The following is a 21,482-nucleotide window of genomic DNA, read 5'->3' as shown; positions in this document are numbered from 1 at the left end:
AGTAATCATGAAGAAAGAAAGTTGAAGGACAAAGACTTACAAAAGCGAAAAAAGAAGCAAATGCAAATGATGTTTCCTTTCCTATGCTCCTCTTGCTGACGCACAAGAACAAACATCCATAATCAAAAAGTCCGTCTAAGGCGACAACACATACAAAACCTGTCTAAGATGACAACAAATGAAACTACCAAAGTCGATAACACGAGTTAAAGTCTATTCTGACGGTACATAAAAGATGTATTAAAACTTGTTCCAATGGTCATGTAAAGCAACCTACTTAATGATGTATTGTTACTAAGGTACGAAGACGTGTATACTTTTTTTTTTTTCTTTCGCTTGAATTTTGTATGCTCTTATTTAAAGGATAAAATATTCGTATCCACTTTATTTATAAATAAAAGAGCACTCCATAACCAAGGAACAAAATTATCTTACTTTAAGTTAGTCATCATTAACTTTGAGACAAAAGAATTCATTTTATTTTTGTTCTTCAGATAAGACACTCGGCTTTTTACCACACTTATAGCGAAACAAATTTATATCTAAATCAATAATATAAAACTTACTTACTCATACATTATGATATAATCATATCTTTAATTATATATGATCTCTTATATGTATCCTAACTCCGACAATGAATATTTTTAAAATAATTAGATATTAATGAATGTTGCAAAAGAACCAAAATGACACAATAATTTTAATAAACTGAGTATAATAATATCTAAATAACTATAACACTGTATTAGTAAATAAGTTTACATATTCACTTTTAAATTACAATTTATTTACATTAATAGACGAATCTCCGTCTCCAATATAATGTTTTATAAGCAGTTATCAGTCATTGCTAGAAGCTTATGAGTATTGACCAATGAACAAAACCCAAAAGCACCACAAGGACGTCGTAGACCACTGACAACGCAAGCACAGATAAAGCAAATGAAGTCCAAATTGGTCAACTAATTAACTCAACTTCAGAAATAACAATGATTGATGGACTGATTATAAGTCAAGACGCATTTTTTATTTTTAATTTGAATTTTTACATTTATTCCAATGTAATAATTTTATGACACTTGATATGTTTTGGGTCAGATTTTTTTCTTCTTTTGATGTTTTATAGGCTTTCTCAGCATTATAGTGATAAGTGAGGTTTCGGTCATCAAACCAGTCCGGTTCGTCAAGTCGGCCTGGCCCATCAAGGTCGTATGGTCGAGCGGGCCAGATGACCTAGACATGCAAATTAGACCCGTTTGGATCGTTAGACCCATTAAGGTTGTCTGTCTGACCCGACCTATCTAAGTCATCAGGTCCACCCAACCCGTCTCAGTCATTTGGCACGCCCTGCCCAGCGTAGTTGTTGTTCTTGCCCGACCCGTTTGGGTTGTCAAGCCCATTCGACTCGTGTGGGTCTTCAAGCCCACCCAACTCATCTGCTCGTCGAATCCGTTTTAGTAGTCAGGCCCGCTCAACTCATCTTGATCGTCGCCCCACCTGGGTCGTCTATGTCGTCAAGCCTGCTTGGTTTGTCGGATCGTCAAGTTGGCCCGACCCGTGTGGGTCATCGACCGCTCCGGTCTGTCTAGGTCATCAGGATTGTCTAGGCCAAATTGACACCTCTAATATTGAGCAATGAGGAATTCTACAAATTGTGAAATTTCAATTTCCTTTCTTTTAGAATGAATTTCAAATTCTACTATTTTAATTATTTGAAATACCTTCTTAAAATTCTTCAATTTTGATTTCTTCCAAACAAGTCATTTACTTAAAAGAAATTCAAATTCTTCAAATAAATAAATTACTCTCTTAAATTGCCTCATCCAAATACATCATTAAGGGATCAAATTCTTGCACTCAAATACCACACACAAACATTTACCAACTAGCATGTTCTGTGTCACTATGAACTGCAATGTTAATACCACAAAGTCAGTGGACATAGTACTATTTCAAGGTCAACATGGGAAACACGGATTTCGTAGTTGAAGGAAGTACAAACTCAACAAGTTAAAAGGAAAGAAAAAGTTCAGCTCGATAAGAAGTTCTTGTACACCGTTTGGTTCTTTCATTTTCATACAAACGCCTCTACTCCACTTTGTCTCTTGAAAACACTAGCTCTGAATGCAAAGTTTGAAATTTTAGTTGCTTGGTTTGTGCCGCTCTATTGTCTTCTAATTGATGTCATTATCACTTCAATGCAACAGGATGAACAAACTATCCATACAAGACCATCCACCACAACCATGATTCTAGTGGTAAGGACAAAAACAAGGACATATATTTTACATCCCACAATTAAATGTTTGGGTAAATGTAATATTGCATTGCATTGTCCAAATAAGAAAAACATGGACTTGAAGGACAGAGGTTTTCTCTACAAAGTTATGCTCCACTAGCTCATCTAATACCTCCAGTGATATTGATATTGGAGAATTGAAGTGAAATCAGCAATCAAGTTAACGATAAAGATGGGGTTAAAAGGAAGTACATATTTTGAACTACATGCTTGGTTCTAAAGAGCATGTTCTTTGCCTATTGATGGAGACAGTTGTATTAATGTGGCTAGTGCTAGGTTGGTTAGCAAACTAGACCTTAAGAACCACCCTACATCCTAAACCTTATTATTTGAAATGGCTTTGTAGAGGTGAGTTGGTTGTTGACCAACACATTGGTTAATTTTACAATTGAAAAATATAAAGATGGGTTGTTGTGTAATGTGATGCACATGGAAGTTGATAATAGTTTGCTTGGTAAACCTTGGCAAGTTGAAAGAAACGTGAATTATCATGTGAAGTTCAACAAATTCTCTTACATTGTCATATGACGAAACTTGATTCACTTTCCCTTGAAGAAGCAAGAGCTAATCAAATTGCATTGAAAGAGAAGATAGGAAAAGAGAGATAGTTGGGAAAAAAAATGAACGTAGACAAACAGAAAGGGAAAAAATGGGATTAAAAGAGTGACTTGCGAGAAAACGAAATGAGTGTAAAAGAGTACAGGAGAGAGGGCAATAAAAATAAAGAAAAATGTGAGTGATCTTGTGATTATGCTACTCATTTGTTTGATTTTGTATCTAATTATTTGATTAAATGAAAAATTGGAAAGGAGCTGTCAAATGAGGAATGTACATTTCTAATCCCTACTTCCACGCTGAACTATGAATTCATTTCTACTTTTAGATTTTCTTATGCACCTAACCATAGAACTAACTTCCTTTATTTTAATTCCTAAGAAAGAATTAAAGGATAAGTTAACAAGGAAATTTGAAGAGAATGATGCACATGAAGATCAAGGCAACCATTGTGGTAACAAACTTTGAACCATCTCATGTCTTGGCCTAATGTTTTTTATTGATTTGCAACCAGTGTTAAATTCTTGATTTGCATGATACTTAAGATTTGCATAATCTTATTTTTAGCTCACAGTGCGAAGCCCAAGAGACTTGAAAATAACACTTATCATTCTTCAACACTCTTTAAATTTGCGGACAAAATCACTTAAAGAAAGAGGGAATGATGAAGATCAACCAAGGAGAAGGGACGACAAAGCACTACAAGTAGATCAATGACAACGGAAAACGCTAGAAAGGCAACTGAAGCCCAAATTGAGCCAAATTCACACATAGAATAATTTATTCAACTTGTGGAATAAATATTATGGATAGACTGAATACAAAGACCAGGATCGTTTTCTACTTTTCCTTTGAAATTTTGTATTTATTCCAATGCAATAATTTCAGATGATTGTAGATGTCTTGAGTCTGTTTTTTATGTTTTATAGGTTTTGAAAGCCATTATATTGATTAGGGAGCTTTTATTCCAGTGAATAGTTCATTCTTAATGTTGATACGACACGAAGTCAGTGAACAGGGAACTCAAGTGCTGATACCTCGATGTCAGTGAACAGGACACTCTTTCAAGGTCAACATGGGGAAACATAAAGATTCAGGAGTTGAAGATAAGAGCTCAACAGATATCCTTTTAGCTAAAAAATATTAGGATTAAATATGTTTTTAGTCCCTCAAGTTTCAGCGAAATTTGGAATTAGTCCTTCATTAAAACTTTTGACCAATTTAGTCATTCATCTTTCAAAATGCGTGAATTTAGTCCTTTTAACCAAATTTTGTTAAGTTTATCTGACGTTTCGAACGTATTTCATGATAGTATTTAAGTTAACATTGAAGCAAAAATGTGTCAAACAGTATAAATAATTTAAATACTATCATGAAATGCGCTTGAAATGTCAGATAAACTTAACAAAGTTTGGTTAAAAGGACTAAATTCACGCATTTTGGAAGATGAAGGACTAAATTGGTCAAAAATTTTGATGAGGGACTAAACCCAAATTTCGCTCAAACTTGAGGGACCAAAAACATATTTAACCCAAAATATTATGCCAAAAATCGATGCACTACTCCAATCTAAGCGCTCAAACTAAGTAGTAACAGATTAACATTGACACCAGAACATTACACAATCCACTCCCATTACAAACCTAATCTATAGTTGCATTCTATTACGACACCATACCATTAAATAGTGAGATGAAACATTGTTAAAATAGAAATATTGCCAGGAACTGCAAAATAGTGCAAGAATCTCAAGGGAAAAAATCCTGCCGGTACCATAGTTATATGGAACCTTTATTCAAAATAGAAGAATAAAAAAGCACAAACCAGTATGTCAAAAGGGGAAATTACAACAAATTCATCCTTTTCCACCAATAATGCTAGAGGCAAGGTCAGCAACACTGCATTAATAGAGAATACAAAATATGATTACATAACACAGTGGTAGGCAGTGCAATACTAAATGAGAACCTAATCACATTTTCAAAAGACTATAGTAGAAAAAATTCACAAAAAAAGAGCAATAAATTTAAAGGGACAACAAAAGTGTTTTTCCTACCGGATAATGTCTAAATCTAAATCATATCTAATGATGAACCATTTAAATCTAAACTTTCTAATGGGGCGTATAGTGTTTTTGTTTTAAGTTCCAATTATCCTCTACCTCAAACATTGCACTACCCTTCATCTAATCAACTCTGCTTATTAGAGTATTTACATATCTTCTCTACACAAAGCCCTACTACCCAAGGTAAGATTTACCACCTTTTCAACAATAAATGGTACTCCAAATCTGTTAGGAACTAAGAATTGAAAAGAGAAAGAAAAAAAAAGGTTTAATTGAATAGAATGAAAAAAAAATAAGAAATAGGAAAGCACTCTCTCCTTCAAGGGCTTCACCTTCACAAAGAGCTAACGTGTTTACAAAATTCACCTCCTTCCCCTCTCCTCACCTTCTTTCTTATTTATATCTGACTAACAACTCAAGTAACTAACTCATGAATACTCCAACTATCTTAACTAATTTCTCTTCTTCATGTATCCTAACAAAATCCCTCTCTAATGCAATCATTTCTAATTATATTTATTATCTAGTGTGTCTACTCATGTATTATAATATTTTCACATTTGCACTACCATGCTTATTTCCTTGTTGCTTATTACTCTTTAGTATTCAGTTCTAAGTAAGTGGTTACTTTGGTCCTTGAAAGTGGAAGACACCATCATATTAGTCCTTAAAACTAAGATGTTGTTAAATAAATCCTAAACTTTTACAGTTACATCAGTCACATTATTTTTTAATTATGGACAAACTGGATTGGTGATTTACACTTTTAGAGACTCTTTTACTTTCCAGTAGTAGTTTAGTTACTAATAATGTGACAACTTCCTACAAATATAGGGACCAAATAACTGTTTACTCTTCAATACTATATGACTTAACGATCCCTATAGTTATGCAGTAAGATTTTCCTTCAATCTTCAGTGTTACTTTTCTATCACTAATAATGCTTATAGCACTCCCTCATTTCACTCAACCGTTTGAATTGTATGGCTTATTATCATGCTCTCTATTTTCTCATCATGAAGTACCGTGGTTCCAAGCCACTTCAATCATGTGACATAAGGTATGGCCTCCCATTTTAACTATAAGCTCAAACAAGTGCCCCTTCTGCTTAACATGCATTCACACACTATGTTTAACTTCTACTTACACAAAATTTGTGTGTTCTCAAAGCATGTCTCCACATCTCTACCTTTCCATTCGGCTTCTTTCTCAACACTCCACCTAGTACTATATCATCGGCAAAATGCATGCATCATGACACCAGCTCTTCATTTTGTTCCTGAAGCTGAAGCACGTGTTTGGGGTTCTGAAATTGCCCAAAATAATACACTCTATAGAATCCAATAGAGGCAAACATAGTTTGTGATTGAAATCTCTCGCTGACTTCGATTTTTTAAAGGAATATAAGAAACTGACTTCTAAATGTAATAAAAGAGACCCGGACCTATAAAGGCTGACCAAGTCATATCTTTCTTGCCGTTCAGCTTGCCCTGAGATGACGATAAGGAACTAATTTAAAACCAAGACAAAAATCATTGTCCCTTAGACTTCAGTTACTAAAAACCAAGTTTCTCATGATTGGACCATATCTGTGACAGGTGCATAGATTCCCTATCAACTCTCCTTCTAACCAACTCCAGAATCACAACCAAATGGGTTAAAAAAGCATTGAATCTTTAAATGCACACCAAAAACACAATGCATTCATAACTAACAAGAGCACGTAGACCAATTAAACATCAGCCTCGAAGTATAATATAACCTCTATACAATAACCGACAATCAAAGAGACGAGAGAATTTAATCAAATAAAAAGGAATAGAATATTTAAAAAAAAAAAAAAAAAACTAAAACAAAATTTACTTTTGCATTTAGATTTGAGATGTAATTAGGGTTTTCAAGAATAATACCTCATTTAGGTGGAGCGGAGTAATGTTGGAGGAGATCATCATAAGGGTCCCTCCTACCAGGAACTTGGCTAATTTGGGCATCCCATGCAAGCTGAGAATTGTGGCGTTCGAATGTCCAAAAACCATAGGGCCGCATGGGGTAGCTCCACATCTCCTTTGTCTTCTCGCACCTGTCCTTCACTCTATAAACGTGCTCCCTGAACCTCCGATCTCTTTCCTTCGGGTCTTCCATCAACTTCAATACCAAGTTTTCCGCAAATTCCATGATGAAACCCATTTTCCCTCTCTTCTCTTCTCTTCCCTTCCAATAAAGAAACAGAAGTCCCCAAATTTAATGTTACAAAACCTAAATTACGAGAACGAACTGTGACGAAGGATTACGAGGATAAACGTAATTATAACAGTAAAACCACAATAAAATCCACGAATCTGGAACCTTTCGAGAAAATATACGAAGAATTCGAGATACTAAAATTGCAATTTAATGGTTGAAACGCGAAAATTGAGTGTGAGAAAGTGTTTTGCTACGTTACCTGTTCCGATCAGCACGAAATGAAAGGTTGAAAGTTTCCCTGCTGCGTTTAAACTTCGCTAAACCCACCAGTGATCTTTTTTCCTTTTCTTGTTTTGGTCAACTTAAGAAAAAAGAAATAGGTCCAAAGTTCCTAAGTCCACTAGGCCCACCTTTTAAGCTCAACCAAGCGATTTACTATTTACACTCTCACTTTACTTTTATTCTTATCACCCAATAAACTTTTCTTAGTCTAAAAAATTATTAATCTCACATTTTATTTTTCACGCTCTAAAAACTTCAGCCATGAACGTCTCTTACTAATCTCTACAATGAATTTGAGTGCTACAACGTTGTGACTCCTAGGTCACATAAAAGACAAAATTAATCTTTTATAGTCTCTCACAATAGTTATACATCCAACCAATGTCAGTTATAGGAATTCATCCAACTCTCACCACTTAAATGTCATTATCTATATAAGTATGTAAGTTTAGTAAAATTAGGATGACTTACTCTTGGAATTCAAATTTAATACTTACACTATACTTACTTAATTGAAGCAATCCTCCTTAGAATTACTTCCATTATCATCATAATATACAAGAGAATTACTCAAAGACCACAAATCATCATTATTATACAATTTAGAACTTGAACAAAACACCACAACACTTAGCATTGAACTGCACACCCAATAACACCCTCTAACGCTCAACACCACTCCATCAATGCCCAACGTTAATGCTCGTAAAGCCCTCTATAACGGAACATGTAGCGCCCAACGTGACAAGCTATTGAAACTCATGATGAAGTGAATGCCCAATGGTATTTAGGCGGTACCATGTGTCAGATAACCCAAACTTGAGTTGTGCCTAACAGAGATAAAGTAGAGTCAAGATCTCTGAAGCTCTTTGCCATAATGGTGTCAGATGGTTTCCAACACACCCAACACTATAACAGTCAGCAAATCTCTAATTCCTTTGTGATTGAAATGGTTCAATGCTCTATTTGAGTATTTTGCTTCTTCCATATTACTTCAATAAATTATCTTTAATTTTAAAATATCTCATATAGCATCATTAAACCAATTTGATCACTCAAATACCACTAATTCACAACACCAACTTACCATCCACAAATTCAATAATGTAAATCAACAAATTCACTATTATCCATCAATTCAACTACAATAATGCATAATAATCTCAGTTAAGGCATTTTCACAATCATCTATTTTAGTCAAATGCATATTAAACACCCAAATCTTAAAATGCTAAAAATTATAAAAGAATTAAAAGCTTCCTTTACTTGGAGAATGACTTCTACTATAGCCCATTCCTTACCTACACAACTCCCATACTTAGAATTGCTCTATCTACACAAGGAAAAACTCGATCAATGATCAAAGCACAACATTATGATAACAAACAAAGTGAGACTACCATTGATCATCTATAAGTCTCATGCACGGAAGGAAGGTCACATGAACAGGGAAAAGCGGGTTGCTCATCAAAGGAAAAGAGTAGAAAATGAACTTACTCTAAAAAAGAAATTGATTGGGGGCTTATGGAGTACTTTTCTCAAGGATCAATTTGTACGATGTCTGGTCTTCAAAAGGATGAAGGTAGAGTTGACACTTTTAGAGAGAAGGTAGAGGAGGGTCTTTAGAAATAAGATCTAGAGAGATAATTTTTTTAAATGAACTCGATTAGAAGAAATTTTATATACCGACTCATCCTTATAATAATAAAAAATAATCGAGAGTCGTCTTTATTAAAACAAGTACTACTCTTAAACTAATGTACAAGTCCTTATATTCCCTCCAACAAGAAAATTTTGTGCCCGTGAAAATTAACTTACCAGGAAAAGGGTGAGATAGGACTTCCTCATGTTCTCTTCTAATTCTCATGTGGAGTCACCAGTCCTAGCATACTGATATATTTTCCATTTAATTGCTTTATTCTTTAACCTTCTATTATATTTTTGCCATACTCTTCTTAGATACCTTTATTGATACAATCCTAATACGAAAGATGATGATGGTTTTTTACTTTAGATTTTTTTTGTAAAAATAATCAATATAACTAGAATAAATAATATAAAATAAAATTAATTAAAATACATTGATAAATAAAGAAAAATTGTAAAGAATTGTGTTTTACATGGACACCTGTTATTAAAAAAACACCTATTATTAAAAAAAGTGAAAGAGACCACTTATATTGTAAATATTCCAAGACTTTTCTCGTTTTTTTTAAAGCTAGTTATAGTAGGATTGAATTAATTGTTCTTACTTTAAGAGATATACTTCATCTCCTTATTTGATGTCTTTTTCTTAGAAAATACCATTTTATTAAATAATTCGTTTTAGCATTATTTTTGTGTAAGTCACTCTCATACGATAATTGTTATATTTAACAATTTTATTTTAGAATATATAATGCTTAATCCGAGATTTAAAACTATCATGTTGACTTTCAACATTGGAGTTTTTTTCTGTCTTCTGTTGAACATTAAAAGCATATTGTTTTGATACTTTAAAGATAATTTTAATATAATTTTAAAATTAATAATTATCAGTGTATTTTAAAAACATAGCAGAGAAACAATAGATAAAAATCAGTAGAGAATTCAAACTCCTAAGTTGCTGCTTTGAGAGATACTATATAAAACCAAGCATTGGTCTTTGAGTTGTATCCTTGCAAGAATGGAAGACAATAACCATGATATTGTAAATAAAATATGAGATAAAAGTAAATTTATTATACCGTTTTTTTTATTGGTTATGAAATAAAATATTTAAACTTAATTTTATGATATTTTTTTATTGGTCGCTATTGGACTTTCATTCTCTCCTCAATCATCTTTCTATTGGTAACATTCATCACAATTTAGGTCTTCTGTTGAGTTATTTTTTTACTGTCATGAAAACATTTATCACAATTTAGATCTTCTACTGAGTTATTTTTTTTTTTGTCATGAAAAGATGACAGTAAAATAAACTCAACAGATAATTTGAACTCCATTTCTGATCTCTCACATTTTCTTTGAAATGTTCTTTCAATTTGAAAAAGACAAAAAATCATCATCTTTCAATATTGGCAGGGATGTGTCTACTAACACTATTAGTGTCCCTTCCAAGCCTAAAGCCGCCAGAGTGCCATGAATTGGATGTAACAAAATGTGAGAAAGCTTCCACACTGCATCTAGTTGTGTTCTATGGTGCACTCTACACTCTAGCACTAGGAACAGGTGGAACCAAGCCCAACATTTCCACCATTGGTGCTGATCAATTTGATGACTATGACCCCAAAGAGAAGAAGTACAAACTCTCCTTCTTCAATTGGTGGATGTTCAACATCTTCATTGAAACCCTCTTTGCAAATTCTATCTTAGTCTACATACAAGATAATGTGGGGTGGACTCTTGACTATGCTTTTCCCACTCTTGGACTTCAAATTTTTGTAGCCATTTTTTTGGTAGGCACTCCCTTTTACAGACACAAATTACCCACTGGGAGTCCATTCACTAAGATGGCTAAGGTCATAGTGGCTGCTATTAGAAAATGGAACAATCCTATTCCTAGTGACACTAAACAACTCTATGAGCTTGATTTGGAAGAGTATGCCAAGAAAGGGAGAGTCAGAATTCATCCTACTCCAACCTTGAGGTCTAACTTCTACCTTAATTTCTCATCCACTTCATATTCTTAACTTCTCATATGATTCTGTTTAAATGGTTAAAACGACTTACTATAACATGTATTCTGATATCATAGTTGTGAACAACATAAAAATATATTCTTTCTATGATGTCACAAAAGCCTATTCTTTCTATGATGTCACAAAAGCCTATTATAGTAAGTCAAACTTATTATGTTTGTTCATAGCATACCATAGTAAGTATGACCTGACATAGTGTTATTGGTGTTTTTGGCTATCCTAATTAATGTTTTCTGGCTCTACCACCATATATATGCATGTAGGTTTCTCAACAAGGTATGCGTCAAGACAAATTCAAGTGCATGTGGATGGAAACTAAACCCGGTTACTCATGTAGAGGAGACTAAACAAATGCTTAGAATGATCCCAATCTTGGTTGCCACTTTCATTCCCTTTTCATTCCCAGTGCAATGGTTGCACAAATAGGTACCCTTTTTGTGAAGCAGGGTATAACACTTGACAGAGGCATTGGTAGCTTCAACATCCCCGCTAAAAATTTAAGCACATTTATGACTCTATCCATGCTTATTTGTGTGGTGCTCTATGACCGTTTCTTTGTGAAGATTATGCAAAGATTCACCAAGAACCCTAGAGGAATAACTCTTCTACAAAGGGTTGGAATTGGCCTCATAATCCACATAGTGATCATGGTAATTGCATCTTTTACTAAAAGGTACAAACTTAAAACGGTCAAGGAACTTGTTAGTTTTCAGATTAATTAAATTTATTTAGATATTGTTGATCTTGTAGTGGATGATATTTTGGGATTTAAATATGAATTTTGAACTTAGTTTGTTTTGTTTATATAAATATTTTTCTTTAAGGGTTTTGCATGCCAAAAGTAATTAGAAGAAAAAGGTTTTTATAAACCTTTGTAGTAAATTTGATTGTACATTTTTTCTTTCTTGTGCTTGCATAAAATTTTTTTATATTTAGTCTAATTGAGGAAGATAATAATGTTAATTGCTATTGTTATTAGATTTTTTTCGTTTGTAATTGAGTGTTGAATATTTGGTGAATGGTTTTTGAAGAACTAGGTATGAGTTCTTCAAAATACGATTGTATTTTTGGAAGATCTATAAGGTATTTTAGCCTAAATGTTTATTCTAGTTACAAATTTTGGTGTGATTGAATGATTAGAATTTGTAACATATAATGATTCAATTTACGTTTTAGCTCATCTTAAAATGAAATTGTATCACATTTGCAAAATTGTGGTCGTATTGAACATGGCCTCATAGCTTTGATTGTTGTTTTTATACGAATACTTTGTGAGTATAATAACTGTACGTGTCCGTAAGAAGTTAGAGTTATTCATAATTTTTCGCGGACCATTTGTCAAGTTAGAGTTATTAAGGAATACAGGTATTTGTACAAATGTGATGATGATTCTTTTCATAGATTTGCTTGTTAAAAGTTGTTGGTAGATCGATTTGTCTTATGTATCATTTACAATTTATTTATATTTAGTCTAATAGAGGACTACGATCTTGTTAGTTTTCGGATTGATTAAATTTATTTAGATATTGATGATCTTATCTTCGATGATATATTGGGATTTAAATATGAATTTGGACTTGGTTTGTTTTGTTTATATAATATTGTTATATATCACGAATTTATATGTTGGTTAATATTGTAGGTGTGATTGTAGGATTTGAATTATCTTGGAGCATTATTATATAGATATTGCATTAAGTAATGAATCTTAAAGCGACATGTTTTTTGTTGTTGTTGTATTGGCAAATATTTAATAATACGTAAATTCCCTTATAATTGTATCTATAATTGTGCTTCAGTAGTTAGACTAGATCAATATTTTTCTTTAAGGGTTTTGCATGCCAAAAGTAATTAGCAGAAAAAGGTTTTTATAAACCTTTGTAGTAAATTTGATTGTACATTTTTTCTTTTTTGTGCTTGCATAAATATTGTTTAAATTTAGTCTAATTGCGGAAGATAATAGTGTTAATTGTTATTGTTATTAGATTTTTTTCGTTTATAATTGAGTGTTGAATATTCGGTGAATGGTTTCTGAAGAACTAGGTATGAGTTCTTCAAAATACAATTGTATTTTTGGAAGATCTATCAAGTATTTTAGCCTAAATGTTTATTCTAGTTACAAATTTTGGTGTTATTAAATGATTAGAGTTTGTAACATACGATGATGTAATTTACGTTTTAGCTCATCTTAGAATGAAATTGTATCATGTTTGCAAAATTGTGGTCATACTGAACATGACCTCATAGCTTTGATTGTTGTTTTTATACGCATATTTTGTGATTATAATAATTATACATGTTTGTGAGAAGTTAGAGTTGTTTATCATTTTTTGCGGACCATTTGTCATGTTATGGTAATTAAGAAATGCAAGTTTTTGTACAAATGTAATGATGATTCTTTTCATAGAGTTGCTTGTTAAAAGTTGTTGCTAGATATATTTGTCTTGTGTATCGTGTACAATTTATTTCTATTTAGTCTAATAGAGGACTATGGTCTTGTTAGTTTTCGGGTTGAATAAATTTATTTCGATTCAACTACTCTTGTCGTGAATGACGTTTGGAACATAGGTTTGTTTTGTTGATATAATTGTTATAAATGACGAGTTTATATGTTGGTTAGGATTGTAAGTGTGATTGTAGCATTAAAATTATCTTATAATATGGTTATACAATTTTTGCATTTGGTAGTGAATCTTAATTCAATGTTTTTTGTGGCAGTATAGGCATGTTGTTAATAATATGTATATTCCCTTTGAGTTGTATCTGTAATTGTGCTCTAGTAGTTAAATTAGATAAGTATTTTGTTCTAAGGGTTTTAAATGTGAGAAGTAATTAGAAAAAAAAAATTTTCTTGTAAACCTTTGTAGTAGATTCTATTGTCTATTTTTCGTTGTACTGCATGCAAAAAAATTGTTAATGTTTAGTTTAGTTGAGGATGACAATTATGTTAATTGTTGTTGTTATTAGATTTTTTTTATTTGTAATTGAGTGTTGAATTTTTGGTGAATGATTTTTGAAGAACTAGGTATGAGTTCTTCAAAATAGTATTGTATTTTTGGAAGATCTATCAAGTGTTGTAGCTTAAATGTGATGAGTTATTATTTTAGTTACAAATTTTGGTGTGATTGAATTATTAGAGTTTTGTAATAGTACGATGATGCAATTAGCATTTTAGCTAATCTTAGAATGAAATTGTGTCACATTTGCAAAATTATGGTCATGTTGAACATGACCTCATAGCTTTGATTGTTGTTTTTATACGCACACTTTGTGAGTATGATAACTGTACATGTCCGTGAGAAGTTAGAGTTGTTCATCATTTTTCATGACCATTTGTCAAGTTAGGGTAATTAAGGAATGCAAGTATTTGTACAAATGTAATGATGATTCTTTTCATAGAGTTGCTTGTTAAAAGTTGTTGCTAGATAGATTTGTCTTATGTATCGTTTACAATTTATTTCTATTTAGTCTAATAGAGGACTACGATCTTGTTAGTTTTCGGATTGATTAAATTTATTTAGATATTGTTGATCTTGTAGTGGATGATATTTTGGGATTTAAATATGAATTTTGGACTTAGTTTGTTTTGTTTATATAATATTGTTATATATGACGAGTTTATATGTTGGTTAATATTGTAGGTGTGATTGTAGGATTTGAATATACATAGGCATTCTAAGATTAATTGGTAGGAAATGAGCACTCTTGGTTAATTTTTCCATAACCACCCATATTGGATCATTAACCATCACTAATTATGGTAAATGGGTAACAAAATTCACTACTATGTTATTCCATTTCGACTCAAGCACCTCTAATTATCAAAGCATACCTTCTGGCCTCTTATGCTCTACTTTGCCCTTCTAACAAGTCAAACGTGATATAGCATATTAAGCCACATCCCTTTTCATCTTAGGCCACCAGAAAGATTCTTTAAGATCATGGTACATCTTACTCATGCCTAAATGCATACTAAGATTACTCATGTGCCTTTCATCCAACACCAACCTCTTCAACTATATATCGTCAAGTATACATACAGTGCCCTTAAATCTCAAAACTCTATCTGATCCTAATACAAAATCCTTAGCTTGCTTAGTACCTATCAAATTCATTGTTTGCTTCAATTCAAGATCCAGCATTTCACTTGCTCCAGAAAAACATTAGATATAATCAAATGACCATATCTAATGTTATCCATTCCAAACTCCACGTGCAAACTCAAATGCCTAAATCATTCCACCAAATCCAACTCCTTGATCATTAATGAGGACATATGCATCATTTTCCTACTTAAGGCTTTGCAACTACATTTATTTTACCTATATGATATAACAATTCAAAGTCATAATCTTTCAAAAGTTCTATCTGTTGCCTTTACCTCATGTTCAACTTCTTATTATCAACCAAGTATTTCAAACTTTTATGATCGCTAAACGCTTGGAATTGTGCCCCATAAAGATAATGTCTTCAAGTCTTCAAGGCAAACACCACCACTACTAACTCTAAGTTATGAGTAGGGTAATTCTTTTCATGAGTCTTCATTTTCCTTGAAGCATAGACTACTACCCTTTTCTCTTGCATGAATACATATCCCCATCCTTGATGAGAAGTGTCACAATAAACCTCAACAAGTTTATTTGTGTCATCACTAGCATAGAGGCACATGTCAACCTGTGGCGTTAGCTTGTGTGTTGGTCATGTTGCATGGTATATGTAACACTCGAATTTTGGGATGTCATGAAAAGTTAGAAAGTGAAAACTTTTGCCGAAAAAGGATTATCATTGAAAATGTACTAATAAAAAACTTCCAATAACATTTGCGAACAAAAGAAAATTACATAGTCTTTAGTATCTGATTTAAAATAACTAAATTAATTATAAGAACTCCTGAGCTCATCCCAACCTCTTGTCAATTTACTCCATGTCAAAATTATCTACAATATCATCTGCTCCCGTATATCACACACGTTATACGATCATCGCACATACAACAAACACATAAACAAACAAATAGGGGTAAGCTAACCATAAACAATGATATAAAAGAATTTCGTAAATAAAATATGACCAATAATACTCAACATCTCATTCAAGTAACACTTAAACATTAAGATCATAATCAAACTTTAGTTTGAACACACGACCACCAACATCCAAATAATCATAATCAAGCTTTGGTTTTTCGCGGCCTTTTACCCCACAACAACATCTAGTTTCCTAGAAATAGATGGTTCGATGTGTCACGCTATCGCAGCCAGACTGTCTCCCTTATTTCACAAGGAATTATGAGTAAAAGCGTCGATGCATCGCACACCAAACACTATACTTGCAACGAGCCAAAATAAGGTGAAACATTTTTTCCCTCCCCACTACTTCACGCAGGCGAGAGAGTACAACACTCAGACCAATCCTCTACCACTGTTTCACACAGGCAAAGAGGACCCCTTTCCATTACTTCACACAGACGAAAGAGTTTTCATTAGGTCTCTAAGTGCGAAAAACCTCATACAACACTTAATTCCACCAAAACTCTTCAAGCAAGGCAAAACACTCCCAACATGCAACACATGAGAATTACATATTACCAACAAAATCCACAACACCACATCATGCTTGGGAAATAAAGTTCCATAAAAAACCCATCAACTTATCAAACAATACATTCATACAACAAACTTTACAAGTGACATTCATTAAACACCAACATAACATCACACACAAGTAACTATCCTCAAACTACCACAAAGGAGTAACAAGCAACCAAAGAAAAGAAGAAAGGGAAGACATGCATTCACGTAAGTTACACCCAAAAATCATAAAATCCAACATACCAATCAAACACATGAAATATATCATTACAACCATGCCCTATTATAAACAACACCAAAACAACATATATTCATGGTGGAAATCATGCACGCACACGACATTCATATGCCTCACTCAAAAGTTAACTCCACCAAAACTTAAGTAAGAAAGCTAAATTTACATGTGGTAATTAAAAGGTAAAACTAAGGAAAAAAAGAATGAGTTTTATATAGGTCGTGGGTCCCTTCCTAACATCACCAACCAATTAAATGTGTAATATGCAATTTTATAAAGAACAAAAGTGAACGAGTATATTTAGTGTGCTTGTACCACTCACAATCAAAGAGAAATTAAAGCAAGATACATTTATGTGTGGTAAACTAATAGAAACAAAGCAATGCTGGTGATTTATGTGAACTGCATTTTAACCATGAAAAACCAATTGCATGTGGAAGTAGACAAGAAAGAGACAAAATTGGAAGAAAGAGAATGGCTAAAGAGAAGATAAGAAAGTTGTGGTTGCACCCTAAAATCACGTTACTTGATTTGTCCAATGGAAACAAAACTACCACTTAAAAGAAGTGGGACCCGCAGCTACAATAAAATATTAAATATTTTAACACATTCGCATGAGTACCTAATGAAAATCATGTACTGTACCTTAAATTGTAAAACATGAAAGTGAATTAAAAGGAGAAAAGAAACCAAAAGGAATTTATGTGGGACCCGTGGCTAAGAAAAAATAAAGAAACTTTGCATGCACACTCTTTCGCATGTGATCCCACCAAAGGCTTCAAGCACATATGTAACACTACCAAATTCACAAAGAACCATGCAAGCCATCTACATACACTCATAAGAAAATAAACCCAACTAACAATACTCCATGAAGAGTTAGTACCCTCAATGTCTTTACATGAAATGCAAAGTAGTAGCTACATGGATTTTCTTGGTTGCACCATCATGATTTCTTCTAACCACCGCATCATCTTATATCCCACTAATGGAACCCAATATTAAAAAAAACAACAAAATTGCACTCCCCACACTCCAAACACTATAGCTCACCTAAAGTGGACCAAACACAAAAAGTGAACAAGGAAGAACCCAAAACCAACTAAAACCCCTTAAAGTGAACCATGCAATGCTCTTTCTCTCTCATCCAATACTTAAAGCAATTTTTATAGGAAACCTACATACAAAAACATGTGCCCCTGAAAATAAACCTACGACTGCACGTACAAACAAACTACCAACCCACTGCCATGGACGCTATGAAAAATACCACTGATGCATCAAACAAAATAGTATTAAAACCAACAATAAGAACACGCAGACCCGCATGCATCAAAACATAAACATAGAGGAAGAAAGCCACAAAACCATACTCGTATGTACTAACACGAAAGATATAGCAGATTAGTGAAAGAGAGGAACATATGGCATTCAAGGCATTCAAACATCTATGGCAAACATAAAACACAATCAGAAATCAAAGTCATGCTTCAAACAACAACATAAAAAAAACAAACTCAGCTTCACACCTATAGTCCTCTATACAATAAATACAATGTGGCAACGCATACAAAAAGAAAAATAACATAAGTTGTTGGCTTCCCCTAACTACACCTGCATGCTTTTCAAGTTTCATTCATCAAGTAAATAAAACAAGGTCAAGCTTCAAATAAAACAGAAAGTAAAATCAGCTTCCCCTACCTTGTTAGCAACCTCCAACCTACGTTCTCTTTCTCCCGCAGTCTCTTCCATAGTTCCTCTATTGTCTTTCTCTTTTTTTGTTTTTTTTAAACTCTTTCAGAAATGAAATAACCTATAGGTTTCCCCTCCTTAGCCCACACTCTCCCTTTTATCCAAAACCCTAGCATTACCTATTTTCTTTTTGGTGATTCCAAATATTAACTAACAAATATATATCTTAAAATGAATATTGATCGTTTCTATTTTTAGTGTGGCATGAGAGTTCCATTTTTATATCACCAAAAATATGTGGAAGTGCCAACGAAAATGTAATGAACCAAAAGTTGTAACAGATGCAACTAAAGGAAGAGGGAAAATAAAATAAAAAAGACACGTGAATCTAGCAAGCAACTAAAAATATGAAATGAGTTTAAATTCCATTCCAAACAATCCCTACACCATCGTGAATGAGGAGAGAGAAAATTAATTGCAAGAGTTTCGTGGGCCCCACAACTTTAAGGAGAAAAAAGAGAGTTACAAAACAACAAATAATTGTCCTACCAGAGTCAAACCCTACTCCTACACACATTTCACTTGAATCCCACCATTACGACATATACTATCTCAAAATATAAGGTGCACAACAGATTTAAAATCACTCATATTCAACAAACCATAATTAAATACTTAAATTAAATAAAGAACAATGTAACTCACTTAAAAGAAATAAATACAACAATAATTTAAATCATTCAGATAATAAATATTCCATATTTCATAATTAAATAAAATAATTAGTTTAAATAAATCAACTATCTTAATCAAGTCATTAATTCCTTTCAAGGATTTCTATATATTCTATATTTTTTCGGATCTTACAGTATGTGCTAAACTCCTAGTCACATAGGAATTAAAAAAAAAAACACTAATTTCTCCTTCTAAATGTAGAGAAATGGTCAACCAGGGAATCAATCCTAGGAAATGGTTAAAAGTGTAGTGAACTAAAGTATGAAAACCTTAAACTATGTCTAACAAAGGGGAAAGTTAAGAGATTAGGTAAAATAATCATAAAAAACTACTCTAATGCATGTAAATGGTATATGAACATTTGAGATACATATATAAATGATAATGAACCTAAACTAGATAAAAAGAGTGGCTAAAATGATGGATAAAAGGGAAAACCAAAGGTGTTTGACAAAATGTTTCAATGAAAACCTAATTATGAGTAAGTTTTTCATAAAATATTGTAATGAACCATAGATGCTATTTTACGGTGGAACTAATTCCTACAGTTAACTAGAGTTAAAATTAATAAGAAAATGGGTTTAAAACTGATTAAAAATATTAAAATCTAGAAAAAAAATACAAAAACAAAGGTAGAAGCTATGAAATTGAGGATGTGTGTTCGTGAGTTACAATGCCCATTAGTCCGTTCTATATGGGACGGGTTGTGATTGTTGGCTCATTTCTATTTGACAAGCCAATCTAGCCCAACCTATTTCTTACGGACCACAGATAGACCAAACCAAAACTGACCGGCTGGCCCATTTTGCCACCCCTAACAATTACCCAAGCAAGGTTAACTTTTTTTTGTCATTGGAAACCCTATGCATTAGTGATTTACAGAGTATCTGGATAGCATTTAATTGGTGTGGCCAGCGTTAAACTTCCACATCTTTCATTTTTATTTATTTATTGTTATAACTTCAAGTAATAATAGTAAATTAAATTTGATCCAATAAAAAGTTTCTTTATTCAATCACAAATAACAAAAGGACAAAAACTACCACTTTTCTAAAGGGAAATGATACTTTAACTCAATACTTTTTACCCACTTTTGACTCAGTGAGGTGGCATCCTATGTGTACTTTGATAATGTTTTTTCATTTTTTTTCTTTGGTGCACGCTGGATAGACGTGATTAAAAGGCGCATGAAAATATTTGAATTTTGGCACAGTTTCTACCTTCCCGCCCATTGCCTTTTCCACTCTTCCATTTCCGATGGTCCTCTCTCTATCCTTTGCCTCCTCATATTTGTTCGGTTTCTTTTCTTCTTCTCTTTTTTGTGTTATTCAAAGGTTCTTCTTTTCTTTCACCATGGTTGCCTTCCCTCAGTTCCATCTCCACAACCTTCATAACTTTGCTTCGTAGTTCCTCCTCTCCACTCCAAGGCTTTCTATTGATAAAAGAATCTCGCATCCTTCCCCACTCCCATCAATATCCTGACATCCTACCTACCTTATATTGTCTACATCCTATCTCTCACTACCTTTCTTCTTCAAAAATGAAGTTTTCCTTTGTAGTTTGAGATGTTTGTCCCCAGTGGTTGAAATTAGGGTTCAAGTTTTAATTCATCAAATGAACTCGGTCTCTACAAGGAGTTTAATCATCATCGCTCTAAAAGCATGTGCGTCATCATTGTTAAGGATCTAATGAGGTTAGTCACATTAAAACCCTAACTTATTTTTTTCAGAAGTCGTGACCACATAACCTCTAGTGTTGATTTTCAGAATCGAAGAGCGAGAAAGATCTCAATATCGAAAATGAGAGAGAGGCGTGATGCACGAGTTTATGAAGAATCGAGGTTTATGGGAAGGCTTGTGATTCCACTTTTGTGTGTCTAGTTCTTCATTGGTGTTTTGACATTTGATTTATGGCACTGGTGTGGTTGCCATTGTCTTCTACACTAAAGACTCTCGCCGAAGTTTGGTGATTAGTTTTTTAGGTGTTTGCTTAGTGCTTAATATATTTCGACTTTAAATGGTGAATGATTGTTCTTCTAACTTGCCTTTTTTTCTAGGGTACTAGGTGCTTACCTCATTCCAATGTGGAAGGTCATTTTCTTGCTATAGGTTAGTGATAATTTCGTTCCTACTTGGAGTAATTTTTACTCCAATTGTGGTTC

The 21,482-nt window shown here is 33.1% G+C and overlaps 1 protein-coding gene and 1 pseudogene across 3 annotated transcripts; one reads left to right on the top strand and one right to left on the bottom strand.

Annotated features, from left to right (window-relative positions):
- Window positions 1–4,537: 4,537 nt before the first annotated feature.
- LOC114175890 (NADH-ubiquinone oxidoreductase) lies at window positions 4,538–7,513 on the bottom strand. Of its 3 annotated transcripts, none has more exons than XM_028060733.2 (3): window positions 7,366–7,513; window positions 6,833–7,133; window positions 4,538–4,755 (listed from the first exon to the last, which is right to left on the bottom strand). In XM_028060733.2, exon 2 carries the CDS (start codon window positions 7,107–7,109, stop codon window positions 6,834–6,836), a length of 276 nt encoding a protein of 91 aa, XP_027916534.1. In that variant the 5' UTR covers window positions 7,110–7,133; window positions 7,366–7,513; the 3' UTR covers window positions 4,538–4,755; window position 6,833. The 3 variants fall into 3 exon arrangements, with proteins under 3 accessions (XP_027916534.1, XP_027916533.1, XP_027916535.1); XM_028060732.2 differs by having other exon boundaries at window positions 6,833–7,178; window positions 7,366–7,498; XM_028060734.2 differs by having other exon boundaries at window positions 6,833–7,128; window positions 7,366–7,474.
- Window positions 7,514–10,453: 2,940 nt separating this feature from the next.
- LOC114175116 (protein NRT1/ PTR FAMILY 5.2 pseudogene) lies at window positions 10,454–11,790 on the top strand (annotated as a pseudogene).
- Window positions 11,791–21,482: the final 9,692 nt, after the last annotated feature.

Source organism: Vigna unguiculata, chromosome 3, assembly GCF_037176805.1.
Source record: "Vigna unguiculata cultivar grain cowpea cultivar isolate G323 ecotype 2 chromosome 3, ASM3717680v1, whole genome shotgun sequence".
Lineage (NCBI taxonomy): Eukaryota > Viridiplantae > Streptophyta > Magnoliopsida > Fabales > Fabaceae > Vigna > Vigna unguiculata.
This window is presented reverse-complemented; position numbering and strand designations above follow the sequence as displayed.

Coding starts and splice junctions, on each gene's coding strand:
- LOC114175890 (XM_028060733.2), bottom strand. CDS start 7,109: ATGGGTTTCATCATGGAATTTGCGGAAAACTTGGTATTGAAGTTGATG.